The sequence below is a fragment of the Heteronotia binoei genome, chromosome 15 (genome assembly GCF_032191835.1).
Source record: "Heteronotia binoei isolate CCM8104 ecotype False Entrance Well chromosome 15, APGP_CSIRO_Hbin_v1, whole genome shotgun sequence".
NCBI classification, from domain to species: Eukaryota; Metazoa; Chordata; class Lepidosauria; order Squamata; family Gekkonidae; genus Heteronotia; species Heteronotia binoei.
This window is the reverse complement of record NC_083237.1, coordinates 26,854,870-26,875,271: the sequence shown is the minus strand read 5'-3', so window position 1 is coordinate 26,875,271 and position 20,402 is coordinate 26,854,870. Positions and strand designations below refer to the sequence as shown.

Below are 20,402 nucleotides of genomic sequence, written 5' to 3'. Positions count from 1 at the left end.
GAACGAGACACGAGGTTGAAAGACATACCAGTGTGCTTCCTTGGGAAAGAAGCAAGATCCAGCATAGAAAGAAGGTGTTGAAGAGGGATCCTCATGGCCAGATAGGGTGTGGGAAATCTATCCTACTCTTGGAAATTCCAGAAATACAAACAAACACTATGCTGGATCTAATTCTGGAGATCAGCAGAAATTTTGCACTACTGTGTCAGAGCTTATGTCATGTTTCACAATCTCCAACCACACAACCAAAGTTAAGTAGTCTGGAGAAGGTGGTTCAAATAGCTGTTTGCCTAGTGCCTCCTAGTGTCTCCATGGGGAAGAAAAAACTTTGCAATGTATGGGCCAGTCTTCCCTACAGTGCTTCACCATCTTTCCTTTCAATCAACCAAACCTTCCTTCCACACCAGCATTTTTATCAGCACCTCCGAGTATTAAAGGTATTAATATTAATGAGCACCTAGCAGACACCACAACAAAGAAAATCATCCTCATCAACTAATCAGTAGCTAAAATAGCACAAATTATACACAGACCTGATAATAAGAACACATGGTAGTCAGAATCAAGGCACCAAAAGGCATCATAATTAGCCAGCCAGCCAACCTTCCTGTTCCTTGATCTGTGTCATACTGCTGAAACCCAGGTTATTTCTAAGAGCTGCTAACCACTCTTCAGTTCAGAGTACTTAAAAGAACTGACAATCCCTAGCTTGATGTGCCTGGCCAAAATATTCTTTTTGGGAGAAAGTTAAGATATGGCGGGGGCAGAGATGCTTCCACGTCCCAGCCTATGGCCAGAAAGGAGTATAGCAGTGAATTAGGCATTACCTTTTCAGCTGTCGGAAGTGAGCACTGCAGGGCAGACAAGGAATGAGAGAGAGAGAGAGAGAGAGAGAGAGAGAGAGAGAGAGAGAGAGAGGTGACACATGAAATCGGGGGGGGGGGCGTGTTGGGGGAAGGAGAGAGGCTGCTCTCAAGTAAGCAGTGGTGGGATGGGGGTGGGGGTGCTTATCAACCAGTCCCCCAGGCTCCCTCTGTTCCTGTATTTCTGAAGGGTGGGATTCATATTGAACCCACCCCAAAAAAAGAATTAGCTAAGATTGCACAGGCTAAGAGTGCCTGTGCAATCTTTGCCAAGACCATTAAATATATAAATGTAAACAAGGCTCAGAAAATGTGCCAGTTTCCTCCCTGCCTGGTAAAGCAATCTAGTTGATCTGAGTAAGGCAAACAGGGAGGTCAAACATGCCGCGATGGAAGCTGGGTCCTCGTTCCCCTCCTGATTTTCCAGAACTTTGATACATCCCCTCTAAAATACCCCAAGTTCATGTCCCATCAGCCAAGAATGGTCCTGGCTTATAAAGCAACACCAGAAATCTCTACCACCAGCAGCACTTATTCTTCCTGGGCTTTACTGCTTTCTCAAAGAAAGCCAATCAGTTCTGATTCCCAAATCCTGACTCAGGGAACCCAAAAGAGCATCTATAATCTCCCACAGGTCACAGTTTCACAAACAGAACAGGTGTCCCCAGCCCATTCCCCCAGCCTGCACTGTGCATCCACATCACCTCATTTACAACTGCCTGACGCAAGTACTACATGCAAGAACATGCAGGCAGCTACATGCTCCTTAAAATCTCTGGGAGGTTCAATGTGCAGCAAGCTCAATGTTTAGATAAGGGATCTCCACAGTAGGGCTTGTGGGCACCATTGGGCTTGCCAAGTGCTTCTAAGAAAGAGAGTGGGGCTAGGTGGGGCTTATTCCCAGCAGGGGTTTTGATTGGCTGCACAGATTAAAAAGCATCCTGTTAAGCAGAGATGAAATGCTGAAGAGTTACTATCAGAGTTGTACATAGCCTCAATCCCTGACATTTTGTGGTTGGTTACGCCTACTGCAGTAGCCAATTTCTGACCAGCTCCACCTCCTGTGGCAACATATTGCGTTTGTGCCCACTGCTATTTTTCAGAATTCGAAAGGTGCCTGTGGACTTATAAAGACTTGGGACCCCTGGTTTAGATATATGATTTAGTAACCATGCTGAAATGAATCAGGTCTGAGGTTGGTCAATGTCAAAAAGACAAAAGTTCTGTGGAACATCATTTGCACACTTGCCTTGAGTGCCACAACAGAAAAAAGGCAGGACAGAAGTTAAATAAATAAGACCAGTGGAGAGCAACTATCTCTACAGTATCCGTTCAAGTAGGTATGACTCCATACGTGGGATTGCAGAAAACACAGCCAGAGAGAGCCACTAAGGAGTTCTGGCTCCCCGCCTCTCATGAGCGCATGCTCCCTCTCTTTCAGAAATCCCACCACTCTGTACTACTGTTCTCAGAGCAGGCCACTTTTATTCTCAGCCACAAATGCATAGCAAGAGAAAAGGAACAGGAGGCACAAGCACGGCACGGGGGGAAAGGTGCAAGGGGATAAACAACACAGCACTAACTTAACGTTCTCTTCTTGCTCGCCAAACTCTTCATCATTAAAGCCGAAGTGGTCAATGAATGCCGAGGTCATCTGCTGCAGCTGGTAATCCACAAAGGCCTGAAAGGAAGATGAATAGCTGGGTGAAATTTTCAGTTGAGATGCCGCTGCTTTTGCAGGTGGAGTCCTGGCAAAACAGAGGGCAGAAGCTGATGATCCAGGCAGCTCCTCTCTTGGCTGGATGGGCCCTTCCCCCAAAAGGGGCAAAAGAAGACCAGTGGATGTTCATTCCTAGAATCCAAATACACCTGAACACACATGAAGCTGCCATATTGAGTCAGACTATTGTTCTATTGAGGACAGTCTTGTCGATTCTGACTGGAAGTGGCTCTGCAAGGCCACAAGGGTCTTTCTCTTCCACTATGTACAACTTGATCCTATTAACAGGAGATGCCAGGGACTGAACCTGGGATATTCTGCTTGCAAATCAGGTGTTCTTACCATTAAGCCACACACACACACATCCTCCCCAAACTGGCCGTTTCTCACCAGTGTTTTTGCACTGGCATGCCCTAATCTAACCTGGCCCACAAATTCTGCCTCAGCTCAGCCAGCAGACATTTCAAGAGCTCTTTAGGGGATGCTGCACAGCACCATTCTCTCTGAAGACCAGCATTTCTCATCCAGTGCCTTCAAAGTGTGTGCACTGGGAGGAGACACTGATGTGCATACCAGGATTCTAGAATGAGGATGCTGGAAAAGATGGGTGCATAAGCCTCTCTTTTCAGCTGCAGCAATGCAACTTCTCACTGGTGAAGAGCCAGCGTTTATCAGATCAAAGCCACAAAGACTGCAGATCCCCAAATGCAAGATCTGCTGTGGAACCTTAAGAATCTTTGAACTTCTGCTATGTAAACAAGTTTCCAAGTTCTTAGAAGTATGCTGTTGGAGGACCAAGGGAGAAACGGAAGAGAAAGAAAGTCCAAGACAAGGGCTACCTAAGGATCCAGGCCAAGTTAGAATGGGGTTTTTTGCTCCCAAGACCAGGTATTGCATTTTGTGGGTATTAATAAAAAAAGAAAGAAAAATATTTATTCTGGTGCTCCAAGTGGTCCCTAGGTTAGGCAACGGAGGCTAAGAGATGGGGTAGGGGGTACACAAGCTCTCTCAAGGGACTTGTAGTAACCAGTCAACTCACCTGCTGCAGCACAGCCTCCTGGGGGAAGCTGAACTCCTTGAGGTCATTCTCATCATCATCGCTTGACGAGTGGAGGTTGTGCATGTTAACCTACAGGAAACAGGGACAATAATGCTACTGGGGAGCTGGCAAAGACCGACTGGCCAAGATGGATGCTAAGGGGATCTCCTACTTCTTAGGGTCTATCTTCCCCTCCAGGAAGCCAGAAACCTGCATCAAACCTATCAAACTCCTCCAACAGACTCACTGTGCTTCTGCTGCTGCCTCTTAGCAATCCTTTCCATCCCCATCCCCCTACATGCATCTTTTGCCATTCCCCACCATCACCACCACCACCCTGTGATTGCCTGCACATGCCAGTCTTGGCTGCCATGTTGCTATAGGCTACCACAAACACGCAGCTAAAGAAAAGCACACGTAGGACAGCATCTGTGGCAGCCACAGGCCACAGCCATTAAGGAAGGAAGCAAGTTGGGGCAACCTACAATTTAAGAACTTCCCCAACAAAACACAGAACGATACTGAGAGCATATAGGCCTGGCAGAGATACCAGCACAATGCAGAAATCCCCTGCAATTCCAAACATTAGCATTTGGTTGACAATGACTGACTGAAGAAAACATCCTTTGCTCAAGAGCCTGAGTTCCAGTATTTGCACGTAAGGGGGAAGGTGAGTACCTGAATACTTGGAATGTGACATTAGCAGGCCCATTTCTGCATCTGCACCAAAGGACCACCTGTGTAGTAAGTCCATTTTATGAAGGGACTGGGTAGAAATACAATACAGTAAGAGAGGGACTCACGAGATCCACAGTGTTCTTCTTGTTAGTCTCTGACAAGGGCCCCGAGACAAACTTCTCCCACTGCTCTTGTTCATCCTCTGGTAGCTCTGGAATATATATATATATATATATATATATATATAAAACAGCAGTTGAAAGCTCTTGCTCCACAGCACCAAGATGGAGGGGAGGGACACCTCTGACAAGATGGAGGAGAGAAACACAGAGCCTGGCCACGTGCAACAGGCAGTGCTTGTTCATTCCTGGCTCTGCATATCTAGCCTTTCACACTCCCTGAACTGAAACTCCCCCTCCAAAAAAACGATTTTATTTATTTCAATAACTGAACTTTGATTCTAATCTGGACAATTCCAAGCACTTCATTTCCCTCCCAAGCTCAGCTATCTAAAAGGAAAACTACCCACAGTTCACTCTAGACAAAGGTTCCTGGTATATCCCCATCCCAGTGTCAACTGCAGCCCCACACAGAAGTTCAGCATTTGTTCCTGCTTGAAAGGCAAAGAATTGCAGGTCTCATGATATTCCCACAGGCCAAGGGTGCCCCAAATTATTTGAACCATTCACATTCAAGGTCACTTTGACTGATACTGCCACCTGTGGTTACCTTTCACAAGCTGCTTGATGAGGGTGGAGTGGGGCCACTTCTCAGAGCCTTGTGCTAAGGCATTGGCAATGCGGGTAAGGTGCCCCATGTAGCCCTTGCGTCTGCCCCCATCTGACCTGCAATTGAAAACATGGAAACTATGGATATGTACCACAGAATATTCAAGTGAATTACGGAGTGGGGGAATGGAAGAGGGAGGAGTCAACTATAGAAGTTATATCTGCCACACAAGGAATGGGGAAAAACAAGATTCAAATTCACAACAAGTTTTATTTTAAAAAAACAGGTTTCATTAAAAAAAAAGTTTCTTTTTTTCCCCTTTCACTTTATGACTCGGCAATCACAAGGCCTAGAGGTTTTCCTTAAAATGAAAGCTGCATGTATGTTTCCCAATAGAAGTGCAAATGGCATTTTTCTTTGTAGAAAGAGGTCGGTGGGAGGGGGCCTCTAGTCATGGTATCCCAACATTCTCCATCAAGCACTCACTGTGACTGCTCATTTTCTTCCCAGGCAGACAAAATTCTTTGGATTAAGCGACACTTCTGCAGCAACTACAGCAAAAGAGACAATGGAACTCGCATGAGAATTGTCCCTTAACAAGACTGACAACTTCTGTGTTACAATAAAAGGATTTCAGTTGCTCAGATCCCCGAGAGCTTCAATATTTCTAGCCCATGGTTGTTGGAGTACTGGGGTTAGTATTAAAGGCAAAACAGAGAGGGAACCTAGACAGGTTCAAGAGTTCCACCCCTTAGCCCCTAGCTCCCCATCTGTTGATATAAATCACCTTGAGTTTTATTTCTAAACTGGGAGGTGAGATGAAAGTTTACTCTGAAATGGATTTCTATCCAGACTGCTAGCCCAGCTCCTCTGTAGGGTGGCTTCCAGATCAGTAACATTAACCTGAGTCCAGCTATCCAGTATCCCTCACCACTGCCACTACTTAATTCCAAGGCCTCATTTCCCAGCCTATTCCCTTCACTTCCTCTCTCTCTCTCAAGTTCCACTTCAGTTTCACTTGTCTGAAAGCAAACAAGGATCTATTCCTCCTCTACTGGCCGCTTCACTCACATGGAAAGAGCATGAAACAATACACACACACACACAACTTACATGTTGGATGACTGGGTTCTCTGGCAGGGGCTTTGAGTGGTTTTCAATGGTCTCATCCCCAGCATGGGAGCTGAAAACATTGCTAAGGCAGGCCTCCACGTGAGCGTGCAAGAAGTTGTTGTATGTGTATTTGAAGTAGAGATCCTGGCAACGAGAGCCAAAGGCAGAAGTAAGCACAGCCATTTCATGATGATTTTGATCCAGTATATTATTCTCTTAGCAGTACCATTAAACAGAGCCACCTCAAGGAAATTCCTAACACCCAGCCCCAGATTGTGTTGTAATGATATACAGTGGCTTCTCCACCCACATGGCTTTTGCATCTGTAGGATTATTTCAGGACAGGTCTTATGTAGGAACCAATTTTGTAAGCCTGCTGACTGCACTCAAACAACCTCATTTTGAGAAACAAGCCATCATTATTTGGCATGGCATTTCCCATTTCTTCGTGCCAGACCTTCCCCATAAAAAGTAGTCATTTTTCAACATTATTTGTACATCAACTGTATGGTATAAAAGAAATCAATGAAAATGCAATGGCCCGATGACAATGATGGAGAAAATGTACATAATCAAGAAGAAGAATTGCAGATTTATACCCCCCTTCTCTCTGAATCAGACTCAGAGCAGCTTACAATTTCCTTTATCTTCTCCCCCCACAACAGACACCCTGTGAGGTGGGTGGGGCTGAGAGGGCTTTCACAGCAGCTGCCCTTTCAAGGACAACCTCTGCCAGAGCTATGGGTAACCCAAGGCCATTCCAGCAGGTGCAAGTGGAGGAGTGGGGAATCAAACCCAGTTCTCCCAGATAAGAGTCCATGCACTTAACCACTACACCAAAGCAACTAATGTAAGTTCATACCTCATTTTAGGAACTATTCCTGGCAATGACTAACAGGTAAATACTGCCCAGAACGCAGTTCACCCCAAATGTCTCTCCACCCATTCCTCATGTCTCTCACAAAACAATTCAAACAGGCTTCCAAATTTCCAGAAAAGTAGCACTTTGCTTTGGAGTACCTCCTTAGGAGCACACAAGCAATTCTCTTTCGGATCAGCAAGTGGCTCAAAGAGTACTGGTAGGTGCACAGATAATACTCACCAACATTGTGTTGACAGCCCCAAGTTCTATAATCTCATCCCGCAGCGCAGCATTGTCAGTGCCCAGCGAGCTGGCCAGCAGCTTCACCACGTGTAGGCGTGTGTTTCCCAGTGGAGGGTCTAGGATCCCCCAAGTTGTCTGAAGAGGCTCTTTCTGCCAGGAAAAGTGGGGTGCATAAACTAAGTTCCATAGGCAGGTAGTCCCACTCCTGAGAGAGGGAGAGGGTGCTCCAGCTTGCAGCCCCCCCGCCAAGAACTCATCTCCTGCTTCTAGCAAATTTTCCTCCCTGGTGCAGCCCAATTCCTCTGCCCCTCAGATTATCCAGTTTTAGCCCAATCTTGAGAGAGAGAGAGAGAGAGAGAGAGAGAGAGAGAGAGAGAGAGAATATCTATAAAGAGAGGATAAGCTTTTAAGTCTCATTCCTTCCCTGCGGATGTACCATGGATCACACACTTCACCTCCCTTTTCTTTTCTTGGATAGTGCCTTACATATGCTTTTCTGGCATCAGAATAACAACTGAAGATATAGTCAGATTCTAAATTGGCTGTTTTCAAAAAGACTCAAACCCTTGAAAAGAAAAATCTGGACTGCTTAAGGCACATTGCATTTAGGATTATCTTCCCCAATGATGCGTGGAGGATCCCACCCAGGGGAAATCCCACCTCTTCCCAGCCTTCCAGGGCTCTCGAAGTGCCATTAAGGCAGTCTGCTATGCTTGCCCCCTCCTTTTCCACCCTCCACCTGAGCAACACCACACACACACTCACATATGTGCACATACCCACCTTTGGTGGGTCGAGGAGCAGCTGGTGAAGCTCCCTGAGGCGCTGTTTGATGGCAAGCAGAGTGCCCAGACTGGCCTGGCTGGAAGCCACTTCACAGTTAGGTCCGGTCATCTCCATCTGCCCCTCCAGGTTGCAGTAAAAGCCCCCCATGCCCCCCAGCTCTGTCCTGGAAGAGAGAGAAAGACAGACCATTGCTTTTCAATACCAGGATCTGAGGCTGTGTGCACCTCCCCCCACCCCCATCTCAAGCCCACCCTAGAGAGAAACTTAAAATCCTTATAATAAATTATGTGGCTCATGTTCATCAAGTCAGGTGTGTGCCGCATGATGCTTCTGAATGCATGCCAGATCATGTGGAGGAACAAACTGCGCTTCCTGGAGCACCAGTGGGAAAAGCGATCAGTTTGGACAAGGAATAATAATAAAGAGTAATATGATTATACAGTTTTGTTAAAACCAGTACCATTTCTTAAATGACAAAAAAAAGGATGGAAAGGCAGAAGGTCTGGCAACAAAGAAGAGCATTACAGAGAAGTGCCCCCCATGATGGGTTTTGCACATTTGCATCAATATGCACATGGCTTGCATTGGGATTAGTTAATGGTTCACCTCTCCCACTCCCCTTTTTGTAGAGCATCTCTAAAAAGCAATTTCATCCCTTAAAATTCTTTTGCTGGTTATTTTAATGTTCTACCCGCTCCCCTAATATACTTTAAATTTTAAGCTCTCTTTTTATAAAGAACTCCTTTTATTTGGTTCTGCCCTAAGCCAGAGGTTACAGACTCCTGCTGTAGTCCACATACTCAAGATACAAAAGTGTGCCTGGAGGATCCATTTGCGTGGATTCTCTCCACAATGGTTGACTGGAAGCTGAACCACTGGGCAAGAAATACAGAGTGGAGGGAACAAGAGACCAGACTATCTGAGGTCTGGTGAGGACTTGTGGCAACCCTGCTGCCTCCCGCCTCACAACCCCCAAGTCTTCCCAAAGACCTTCAAAAATAAGAAGAACCATTGGGTTGCTTTAAGAATGGTGATCTGGAAAATAAGACCACTCCCCATCATTGAGTGACTCCCTTCATCTTAGTGACCACCAACTGCCAAATGGGGAAGGAGCAACTGTACTGCTGGGGCTCACAACTGGACCACCTGAGGGACAGGGGCAAGGACTCTGGGACAGCTCTGCCTCCCTCACCCCACCTCATTTTTTCATTAGCACTGCAAAGTGGAACAGCTCAAGCTCACAACAGTGCCACTTTTATTTTGTCTTTTTAAAAGGCAACTCTTTTGTTTTGTTATTTTTATATCTTCATAAGCTGCTTGGGAACAGACATTAGTCAAAGAAATAAATTACCATACCACCATACCATACCCATACCACCATAAACTTCTAGATGCTGCACAAGTCATCCCCATCTAAATAGCAAAAGCCTCCACCCATCGCCATACACACACACCTGGGTCTGCGTGGCTCCAGCAGGGTCAGCAAGACCTGGATGCCATTGACGATAACGGATTCACTCCGTTCTCCATCCAGCATATTGCTTAGCAGCTGCTCAATCGTCTCCTGCCTGAACACAAGGGAGAATTGGTGCTGGTTAAAAAACACTTGACATCAAGCTGTGTGCGTTCCCCTTGTGACTAGTTTTGTTAAAATAAATTTTTAAAAGCTTAGCATATTCCAAAGACTGGGGGGATGGGGAGGGGAGAATGATTTATTTTTACCTCCTGCTCCTCCTTGCCCTTACACTTACACTCCATGTAAAGGAGAACAAGCTGCCTGGAGTTACCCAAAGAGACTGCTGAAGTCTCGACAAGCTCTTAATAGGCTGTACCATCTGTGAGACAGTAAGAGGCCCTGGTGTTAAGAGTCAGACCCATGCCAGAGGGAGGAACCTTCTAGCTTTGAGCTCTTGAAGTCCCCACCACCTTGTTGGCCAACTTGGAGAAGGCATTTGTCTCTTTAAACCACTTATCCAAGCCAAGCCAGCCTGCAGCTTGGAAAATGCATTTAAAATTGATTGTTTCCTACCGCTCCCTCCCCATTTATTTTTTTTTCTTTCCTTTCCTTTCCTTTCCTTTCCTTCCCTTCCTTCCTGCACTCAAACCCATGACATTCAGCTCTCAAACATCTGACGTTTATTCTATGCGGCTCTTAAATTAAGCAAGTTTGGCCAACCCTGGTTTATAGCAACCCAGAACCACGTGAGGGAACACCAGATAGCAAGAGGAAGACGGGGCAGTTTTAGAGAACAGGCAGATTTTGATTTAGGGATCTTGTTGATTAAAGTAATGGATATTTAGCATGTTAAAAAAATCCAGAGTTTAACTATTACCTCCCTCTTGACTGAAAACATTGCCAGAAGTATAAAAAAGGAGGTTTGCATTCATTTTGGCATGAAAGGGGTAACTCTCCTTTCTGACTGAAAGGTGTGTGGGGGGGGCGGGTGTCGCCTTCCCACCCCACCCCCCACCCCCACCCCGACTGCTGGTGCTGCCAGCACTCACTTCTCAAGTGTGGCCAATAGCTGGTCTGGCTCGGGACTATCCTGAATTTGGATCATCTGCTCACGGCTCAGCCGGATGATGTCGCACAAGGACTGCGAAGCGTTGGAATGTTGCTGCATGGAACACAAGAGAAAACAAAGAAAAGGCATAATTAAGCCCTACCTCGCAAAGGAGGGGGGGGGGTTCGTTCTTCCTTCGCACACACTCCACCCCCCCTTCACTCAACTCCCACAGCTGCCATTTTCTTCAGTGGGGAAAATCTGACCAGCAGGTCAAACTGGCTTTTTGCAGATCTGTTAGTTTAAGAGATCTTAGGTTCCATGTTTAAAAGTGACAGCCGGCAAGACAATAAGGGTGCAGTCCAAAGCAAGCTATTCAGCTCTGCGGGACATTCCTGAACACACATAAAATACACAAGGACCAGCTGATTAATGCCACTACAGCCAGCCTAGCACATTTTATTCTGTTATAATGTCTGTATACTGGGATCAATGAAATTCCAAGGCCTGACTCCCACATGTAAAAAAAGTCAAACTGGAAATAAAATCTGGACATTAACAGAACTGTGTGTGTGTCTGATTTCTTAACAGCAGCTGTGGGGAAGGGGGGCTTTGGATCAGATTGTAACAAAGGAGGGAAGTTTAGCTCTTCCTTCCCACACAGTCCCCCTTTCATCCAACTCCCACAGCTATCATTTTCTTCTGTGGGGAAAATCTGACCAGCAGGTCAAACAGCAGCTCCAGCGGTCATATGGATTCAGGAAAAGCACCCCCCCCCCAGCCCCTGACATTACTCCTTAGCCGTAAAAAATAAGTAGCGATTCAGTCAACTGCATCTCATATGGTTTAAACAAAACCCTGAGTACAGAAAGGAAGCAAGGCAAATTTACTACTTACATTGTCATCCTTAGAAGGGTGGATCATCCCAATAAGCCTCTGAACAATCTTCTCTTCATTAAGCCACTTGAAGGAAAAAAAGACAAGCAAACACCATCACAGGAATGTTGAGATTCAGCAAGTATCCTTGGAGACAGTCTTCTAACGATACCCGCCCAAGGACAGAAGTATTCATACTCCAGTCCAGAGGTGGCCAAACTGTGGCTCAGGAGCCACTTGTGGCTCTTTCATACATATTGTGTGGCTCTCGAAGCCTTCAGCCAGCTTCGAGAATGCATTTGAAGTTGCTTTCTTTCCACCTCTCCCCCATCTATTTGCTTTCCTTCCTTCCAGCTCTCAGACATCTGACATTCATGTCATGCAGCCCTCTGGTGTTTATTCTATGTGGCTCTTATGTTAAGCAAGTTTGGTCACCGCTTCTCCAGTCTAACAATAACAGTCTTCATTCTAAGGCCCAACCAATACACTTGAAATCCTATCTGTACATACACTAGGAAATAAGAACGGATACAAACTGGAAAAATGTGGTTCGTGTCGGTTCATGGCTGAACCATAACCCAAACCACAAACTGAATCAAACCAGGAGGTTCATTCATGAACTGAACCAGTTTGTGGTCAATGGCCTTGCAAACCTCCTTGAAAGGGACTGCAGTCCCTTAAATGGGGTTTGACGACAGTCCAAAAAAACAGGTGAGCAGAAGGGAGCACTTGCTGCCCACCGCTCAGCTTTTTTTCAGGCTGTCTTGAGCACTCCTATTAAATGTTAAAAGGGACCATACAAGACAGCTCCAAACAGCTCAGGAGCACAGAAAGAGTTTAAAGGTTCATGGAGTCCTTTTAAGCCCCTACTTTTTCTTCTGTCCACAAACCACTATGAACTATTTTAAAAGTTTATGGAAGTTCATGACAGTAGATCCATCATGAACCAGGGTAAAATTCATGACTTTTGCTTCACGGTTTGGTTCATGCCCATCTGTACTGTGAAAGCTCTAATAATAAATAACTATGGGGGTGTGGTGGGGGAGAAGTACCCTGAAATGAGTACACAGCAAGAAGCAAACTTTCTAGCAATCAGTGTACATGACTATTCTTTCTCAAGAGTTGTGAACATTCTGCAAAACCCTGAAAGAATACCAGGTTTATAGATAAATACACCTGGCATAAACATGAAGAAGTATACCCTGATATAGCCCCTAGTGCATAATCCCCAGAAGTAAGAGACCTGAACCTGTATGGTGCTTAGTGAGTCAGCAGGAGGGCCAGCTAGAAAGGAGTGTTGTGCCTCCCACTTCCCAGAAGCCCTGAGACACTTCTGTTTGCAAGCAACCATCAGTCATACAGGCAACTTGGTCTTCAGCAGTCACTTGACATTGAAAGTTCTTTCAGCTCTATGCTACTGCAAATCGACTGGGCAACAGATCCCACAAAGACCCTGGTAAGCTGGGTGATCAATAGGCTCTCCAGGAGAGCCTGTGGACCAGGGAAATTGTCCTGATTGGCCATACTCAAGGAACAGCTCTAGTGAGTGGGGGTTTTTTATTTTGCTTTGAGGTACCAGAAAAGGAGGTGGCAGTATGGAAACCAGGATCCAGAACTAAACATGTCCTCGCAATGGGCCATTGTTTTAGGTACCTATCATTTCTCTAACTTTGCTGCTCCTGACAAGCAAAGCAAAACCCACCTAAAACTACCATGAGAAACTGAAGAGAAAGAATTGGGATTACAAAGTTAGACACAAGATTCAAAATCACAGGCTGCCCTGATGATAACTGATATTCTCCAGATAAACCCATGCAACCAGTGATCTTCCTCCTCTTATTGTTCAAGCAGAAGCGATGCATAGAAGGTGAAAAGATTACAAGTCAAGTGACTGGTAGTACATATGAACATATGAAGCTGCCTTATACTGAATCAGACCTTTGGTCTATCAAAGTCAGTATTGTCTTCTCAGACTGGCAGCCGCTCTCCAGGGTCTCAAGCTGAGGTTTTTCACACCTATTTGCCTGGACCCTTTTTTGGAGATGCCAGGGATTGAACCTGGGACCTTCTGCTTCCCAAGCAGATGCTCTACCACTGAGCCACCGTAGTAGAGGCCCCAGACCACTAAACAGTCCAAACACAAAATCATATTGCTTAGTCTTTGTAGGAAGTGGGGAGAATAAAAGAAACAGGAGTGCCTGTGGCAGGACCCTTACATTGAACACGTCTTGCCTGAGCTGTGGCTGCTCTACACAGGTGAGAAGCCGCAACAGGAGGTCCATGATGGCCGAGGTACCAATGTGGCGCAGCAGCAGGTTGACGAAGTCGTCCTTCTTGCGCAAGAAGGCAACTATCTAGAAGAAGTGATTTGAGTTAGTGGAGGAAGAGGAACAAGGAGGACATGGAAGATAGACTGTATTTGGGACAGGTGACCCTCTGCAGTTTTATCAACTACATGAGAAAGAGCTTCAAGACCCACCACCAGGAGTTACTACACATAATATCATAATGCAGAAGCCTTGCCAATGCTAAGCAGGGCAGAGTCTAGTCAGTGTCCCGATGGCAGAATTCCCTAGAATTTTAATCTTTGCCACCTTGAGTTCTCTGGTGAGATGGAACTTTAATTTGTTAGCCACCTTGAGGGTATGGAGATGAGGTGGGACTTAATTACTTAAACTGACATCTGCAAATGATTTTTGAGAACCTTTCATTAAAGGCAGAACAGTATGGCCATGTTTTCACAGTCTTTCTTCCTGTATTGCAAAGACTTTGGGTTGGAGCCTATGGATGAGTTCCATGAGCACTACACAGCCTCTGCTGTAGAGTGCATTCCTGCTAACACTTCTGTTCCTACACCACCAATGGTTTTCAATGAACTCTTGTGCAAAAGGTACTGCTAGCAGATGAGGAAGTGAATGCTGCTGCAGAGGCAGTCTAGTACACATGAAATTCATGCACAGGTTATAGGCCTAAAAAACTGCTTTCTACAAACTGGGAAGATGAGTGGGCCACCTTGGGCTAATCAGTTTTTCAGCCTAACCTACCTAATTGAGGAAAGAAGGAAGGAAGGAAGAGAGAGAGAGAGAGAAAGAGAGAAGAGAGAGAAGAGAGAGAAAAAGAGGGGGAGAGGAGGGGCTGGAATACTTGTAGGAAGGGTGGGATAAAAAATGAAATCCACAACAGCTAAGGCCTGGTAAACACATCATGCCATTAAATTACCTAATTAATTTCACATGGTTAAACTGAATGCATCCTGGCACAGCAACAGCTAGCTAGTATTTAGCACCCCTGAAAAAAAAATGCTCTGAACTGAATGCTCAGGAGCCTACAGATGCCCTAAAAGTACTCAGTAACCAACTGTTGCCACCTGAGGGTGCACTTGAAAGAAACATCCACCATTATGAACTTAGTTTCCCAGGATTCTGCAGACTGCAAGATTCCAAGGTGCTGTCCTTAGGGAGGACTAAGGGCATGAATGGGAATACAAGGAAGCAAGCAGCAGCACAGCTCGTGATGGGTGGGAAGGTCCCAGCAGGTCAAAGAGCATGTAAGACGCTACCTGATCAGTCTTGCGGTTGATCAGGATCCCCATGACCTTGCTAAAGAAACTGGCCAACAGCGGATTGAGAACGCCGCCAGTCTGGAGGAAGCTGTAGAGGCGACGCAAGAGTGACTCGTCCTCACCCAAAGCGTCGTTTATTTGAGTGACGTCAGACGTCAGAATCTCACACGACACACTTGGGTACCTAGAGGTGATGCAAGAAGAAAAGGAAGGGTTAGAAATGTGAAGACTGCATAGTCCTGCATGACTACCTCAGCCATGCTCTTCTTGATTGCACAGTATTACTTAAGAGTTGCTACCTGAATTGACCTGTATTCCTCCTCCTTTCCAGTTTCTCGGAAACTCTAGATCCATTATTTTAAACAATACACTTTTACAGAAATGTAGTAAATATAATTATATAAGCACTCTAGGGTTTTATGGTATGGATATACCTGAGCCATAATGCATAGGCCAGTTTGGCTTTAAGTTTCCATGTGGCGCACGTATAAGTTTCCTTTCTCAGCAACTATGTCTAACAGCCTCCCACCTACTAGCCAGTCTGGTGTAGTGGTTAAGAGTGCGGAATCTAATCTGGGAGAATTGGGCTTGATTCCCCACTTCTACACATGCAGCTGCTGGGTGATCTTGGGCAAGCCAGTTCTTTCAGAGCTGTTATCTCAAGAGCAGTTCTCAAAGAGCTCTCTCAGCTGCACCTACCTCACAGGATGTCTTGTTGTGGGGAGAAGAAGGGAAGGAGATTGTATGCTGCTCTGAGACTTGGAGTGAAGGGTGGAGTATAAATCTAATTTCTTCTTCTGACTTAGATAAAAAGACTCAGAGATCTCTATTTCTACTGGATCGAGGCGGTGTGGCAGTGCTGATGTTATTAGATCTGTCGGCTGCATTTGACACAGTCGACCATCGGCTGCTGATCCACCGCCTCGCCGACATAGGGGTTAGGGGGTTGGCCTTACAATGGCTTTCCTCCTTCCTCATGGGTCGGGGACAAAGGGTGGCAATTGGGGGTGAACGATCCCAGAGGCGCACACTAGATTGTGGGGTGCCCCAGGGAGCAGTTCTCTCCCCGATGTTATTTAACATCTATATGCGCCCTCTTGCCCAGATTGTCCGGAGGTTTGGGCTGGGTTGCCATCAATATGCAGATGACACCCAGCTCTATCTGCTAATGGACGGCCGGCCCGCCTCTGCCCCGGGGAGCCTGGATCAGGCCCTACAGGCTGTTGCAACATGGCTTAGGCTGAGTGGGCTGAAGCTGAACCCAGCGAAGACAGAGGTTCTCTGTGTGGGTCGTGGCGCTCTGGGGAGGGAAATATCTCTCCCGACCTTTGACGGTGCGCCGCTGACGGCGGCGCAGCGGGTAAAGAGCTTGGGTGTTTTACTGGAGCCTTCATTATCAATGGAGGCCCAGATAACAGCCACTGCCAAGTCAGCATTCTTTCATCTGAAGCGGGCGAGGCAGTTGGCCCCTTTCCTAGAGCGCCGGGACCTAGCAACGGTGATCCATGCGACGGTCACCTCAAGATTGGACTACTGTAACGCCCTCTACATGGGGCTGCCTCTGTGCCGGACCCGGAGATTGCAGCTAGTGCAGAACGCGGCGGCCAGGCTGTTGCTTGGCCTCCCAAGATGGGAGCATATACGGCCGGGGCTGCGCGAACTGCACTGGCTGCCGATTGTATACCGGGTCCAGTACAAAGTGCTGGTGATTACCTTTAAAGCCCTATATGGCCGAGGACCGACCTACCTGAGGGACCGTCTCTCCCCGTATGAGCCCCAGAGAGCACTGAGGTCAGTAGGTAAAAACAGATTGACCACCCCTGGGCCAAAAGAAGTTAAACTTCGGACTACCTATGCACGGGCCTTCTCTACCGCGGCCCCTTCCTTGTGGAATCAACTCCCAGAGGAGGTGCGGGCCCTGCGGAACCTTGATCAGTTCCGCAGGGCCTGCAAGACCACCCTTTTCAAACAGGCATTCATGAACGGCTGACCAAGTCCACAAAGAAACATCAAAATGGTCCAGTCTGGAGATCCGCCATCATTCACAAACTGACAGGCATAGCGTCGATTAATAACGGTACTGTCAGATCTAACTTAATGTTTTTAGACTTAGTAACTGTTTTAACTAATGTATTAATCGGTTTGGGGTTATTTAATGTTTTGTTAAATGTATTGTTGTTTTGCTGTTGTTAGCCGCCCTGAGCCTGCTTGGCGGGGGAGGGCGGGATATAAATAAAATTTTACTTACTTACTTTTACTTACTTATGTCTGATGAAGAGAGCTTTGACTCTTGGAAGCTTATACCCTGAATCTTTTGTTGGTCTCTAAGGTGATACTATTGTTCTATTAACTGTTCTACTGTAGACCAACATGGCTACCCTCTAAACTTGCTATCACAAGTTATTTAAGGAATATCAAGAATGCTCAATATCATACATCCAGCACACAAACCAACTGGTAAAACCAATAAAAAATCTAAAATTCAACAGAAAATATTTTTAAAAGCACCATTTCTTCCTGTATTTTTTAAAGCACTATTTCTCCTCATATAGTACTGCTTGGGCACTGTGGCCATCACCCCAGACCTTTATTCATGTCACCCCAATTGCAGAGAGGAGATATATGACTAAGACAATCAGTGCCTTTATCAGGGGTGGCCCTCAAGCTTTAAAAAGCCCCCCCCTTCTTCCTGCACCTGGCACCTCTCGATATTTTTCTGCTGCCAAGCAAAGGTTTCCTTTCTCAGAAGGATTTGTTTTTGCACTCAGTTTTGTCTGCAGCCTAATATTTTAAAATGATTTGTTTAGCCTAACTTTATATTTTGTTTATTGGTGCTGTCTGCTTTTATTTGCCACTGGTTTTATATTAGACTATACAATGCCTTGTGAATTACATATTGGAGAAGTGGGAAATAAATAAACTGGCAGAATCCACTAAAGTTACTAACAGTGCTTTTGTCCGCATATAGCATTGACACTGGCATGATGACCAAATGAAGCTACTCTTAGAAAGGTGCTCCAGAGCTTCAGCTGAAAGGCCCTGCTCCTTAGAGATCCAAATCTGGCATCCAAACCAAATGATGTTAGAGAGAAAGTCTCAGCCACAGCTGTTAAACCTCAGGCAGCCTGCATGGTATAGTGGGTTAGAGTGCCTGCTAAGGACAAGGAAGTCATGAGTTCAAGTCCCCACTCAGTTGTGAAGACCATCTTGAGTTAGTCACACTTTCTATCAGACCAGCCTCAACTACCTCACAGGGTGTCTGTGAGGATAAAATGGAGGAGGGGAAAAACCATGTTAAATGCTTTGAGCCCCTTAAAAAAAAAGAGCAAGCTATAGTAGGAGCTAAATATGGGATAAGGCTTTGTTTTAATTAAGATACTATCATGCCATTTTCTAGCTAATGATTTTTTAAAAAAAATAACCAAATGATTTGCACTCCATCTTGCAATATCTAAACTTTGCAGTATGGAAATGGCACAAGCAGCTAAAACACAGAAGGAACAGGAGAGGGATTAAGATTAAGGAACATTGCTCCTTAATCTTGGAGAAACTGACAGAGAGGAGCTCCATACTTATCCAGGGAGAGAAACATATTACTCATGAACAGCCTCTGCTGCTCCTCCAGATGTTCTAACACCAAGATCCCCCACTTACTTGTAGCGCACTCTCTCGTCCACATCTCCAGGGGGCTCCTCAGTCACGCAGGTGACCAGTGCCTCCATGTGCTCAGGCTGCACCAGGAAGTCCACCAGCTTTCGATTGACCACCTTGCACTCCTGCAGGACATCCTCTTCATCCAGAAGCTCAAAGAGAGTCACGTTGCCACGCTCCAAGAGGGTGTCGATATGAGAGGTCGTGTGGAGGTCAAACTTCCAGAACATGGCTTGCTGTGGAAAGTGGGAGGACAGAGTGACATCAAAAAAAAAAAGAAAGAAAGGGGGGGGATGGACCAATGTGCTAGTGACCCTTACTCCTGTAACTGTCCCCTTCTTGATTCATAAGAGCCCCAAGTAGAGGAGTCGGGGCCAAGTACAGGCTGCTCCAGCTCAATGGCACGGAGGATCTAGCACCTGACTTATGGGACAGGATATTTGTGTGAAATCAGAAGATAGTACATTGGTTCCCTCCCACCACAGGCACTGTTTAAGAGCAGTAAATGCCACAGCAGGTCCATTTAGAGGTGAGAGTAGCTTCCAGATTATAGAGTAAAAAAATTCAGGCCAAGGAAACAGAGTGCTGTAATAAGCCACAGTTATGAGAAGAGGACAACAAAAAAGGCCAAGATCAAAAGGCAGACAAGCCAACCAACAGGTTTCACAGAAGTCAAGAGAATACAAGCCCAGTAGAGACACATCAGCAGGAGCCAGAGCTAAGATGAGAAGGGGGGAAATACAAATGATGAAGAAATAACAGGCATTGAGGGACCCTTAATCAGAGGTGGTTGGGTTTTTTGTTTTTAACTAGGGTGCTAAAAATATCTAATGGGGTGTGTGGGGGTGTAGTGTGGTGAGAGAGAGAGAGAAATTTGCACAGCATGTATTTAAAGACATTTCTAGCCTGCCTTTCTCCAAGAAAGGACTCAAAGCAAGCGGAAGAACCCTCATGTGTCTGGGTCCCATTAGAACTGAATCCAAGTAATTAAGTACTGGATAATATGCTTTAAACCCAGCAAACAAAACAGAAGTCTTTTGGCACTTCAAAGATATGGCACATGGCCTTCATCAGATGAATGAAATGCATCCATAGTCTTGATAGACATATGTATAATGGGCACAGAGAAGACAAAAAAGTTACAAGGAGAGGCGTCAAAAGGCCCCAAAACACAGGCAGCACAGCCTGTGGTATTTCTAGGCAAAGTTCAAATGCATATGAGATAAGCACAGTAACCATTTACAACAGCAGTAAGTGGCAATAATGCAATTTTCCTAACCCTTTCCTCATACTTATGTAACATCTTCCGTGAGAGGGAACCACTGTCCCAAATGGCTAGAATCAAACTTTTTATACCTTTTGGCTTCAGCCTAGTGTCTCTCTTTCTGAACTCTTCCAACAGTCCCAACAATACAATGATCTAATCCACAAGTGTCCATGCAGTGATACTGCATGCAAAAATCTGCACACTGGGGTGGTAATCCTGCAACTGGCATCATCTTTTTTAATACTGCAGTTTGCTTTGCAATGCTTTAACTCATTTGTTCACATGGCAACCCTGTGAGCTGGGTCTTTACCTAACCTTGTAAATGTCATGGCCATGAAGGGCACTTGTACCCAAATACAATGTAACTCCAAAAAGATCCTCTGCAATCCTCCCATGCCCTGACTGACAGCGAAGGAATGACCCACCTGATGCATGATCCTATCCTTCCCTGTAAACTTGGCATCACTCCATTCCAGGTGCCCTACATGCTTCCAGGAGGGCCCATCCCA

General features: G+C 45.8%; 1 protein-coding gene across 3 annotated transcripts in view; it reads right to left on the bottom strand.

Annotated features, from left to right (window-relative positions):
• PPP6R1 (protein phosphatase 6 regulatory subunit 1) overlaps nt 1–20,402 on the bottom strand; it is a 47,785-nt gene that overhangs the window by 10,613 nt on the left and 16,770 nt on the right. For all 3 annotated transcript variants that reach the window (XM_060255409.1, XM_060255411.1, XM_060255410.1), the window contains exons 2-15: nt 18,630–18,862; nt 14,973–15,159; nt 13,630–13,767; nt 11,435–11,500; nt 10,539–10,651; nt 9,488–9,601; nt 8,031–8,196; nt 7,245–7,397; nt 6,143–6,286; nt 5,516–5,580; nt 5,030–5,145; nt 4,426–4,511; nt 3,623–3,712; nt 2,447–2,544 (exon numbers count right to left, since the gene is read on the bottom strand). In XM_060255409.1, the coding sequence (XP_060111392.1) occupies nt 2,447–2,544; nt 3,623–3,712; nt 4,426–4,511; nt 5,030–5,145; nt 5,516–5,580; nt 6,143–6,286; nt 7,245–7,397; nt 8,031–8,196; nt 9,488–9,601; nt 10,539–10,651; nt 11,435–11,500; nt 13,630–13,767; nt 14,973–15,159; nt 18,630–18,856 (1,763 nt within the window). In that variant the 5' untranslated portion in view covers nt 18,857–18,862. The remainder of the gene's footprint in view (nt 1–2,446; nt 2,545–3,622; nt 3,713–4,425; nt 4,512–5,029; nt 5,146–5,515; nt 5,581–6,142; nt 6,287–7,244; nt 7,398–8,030; nt 8,197–9,487; nt 9,602–10,538; nt 10,652–11,434; nt 11,501–13,629; nt 13,768–14,972; nt 15,160–18,629; nt 18,863–20,402) is intronic.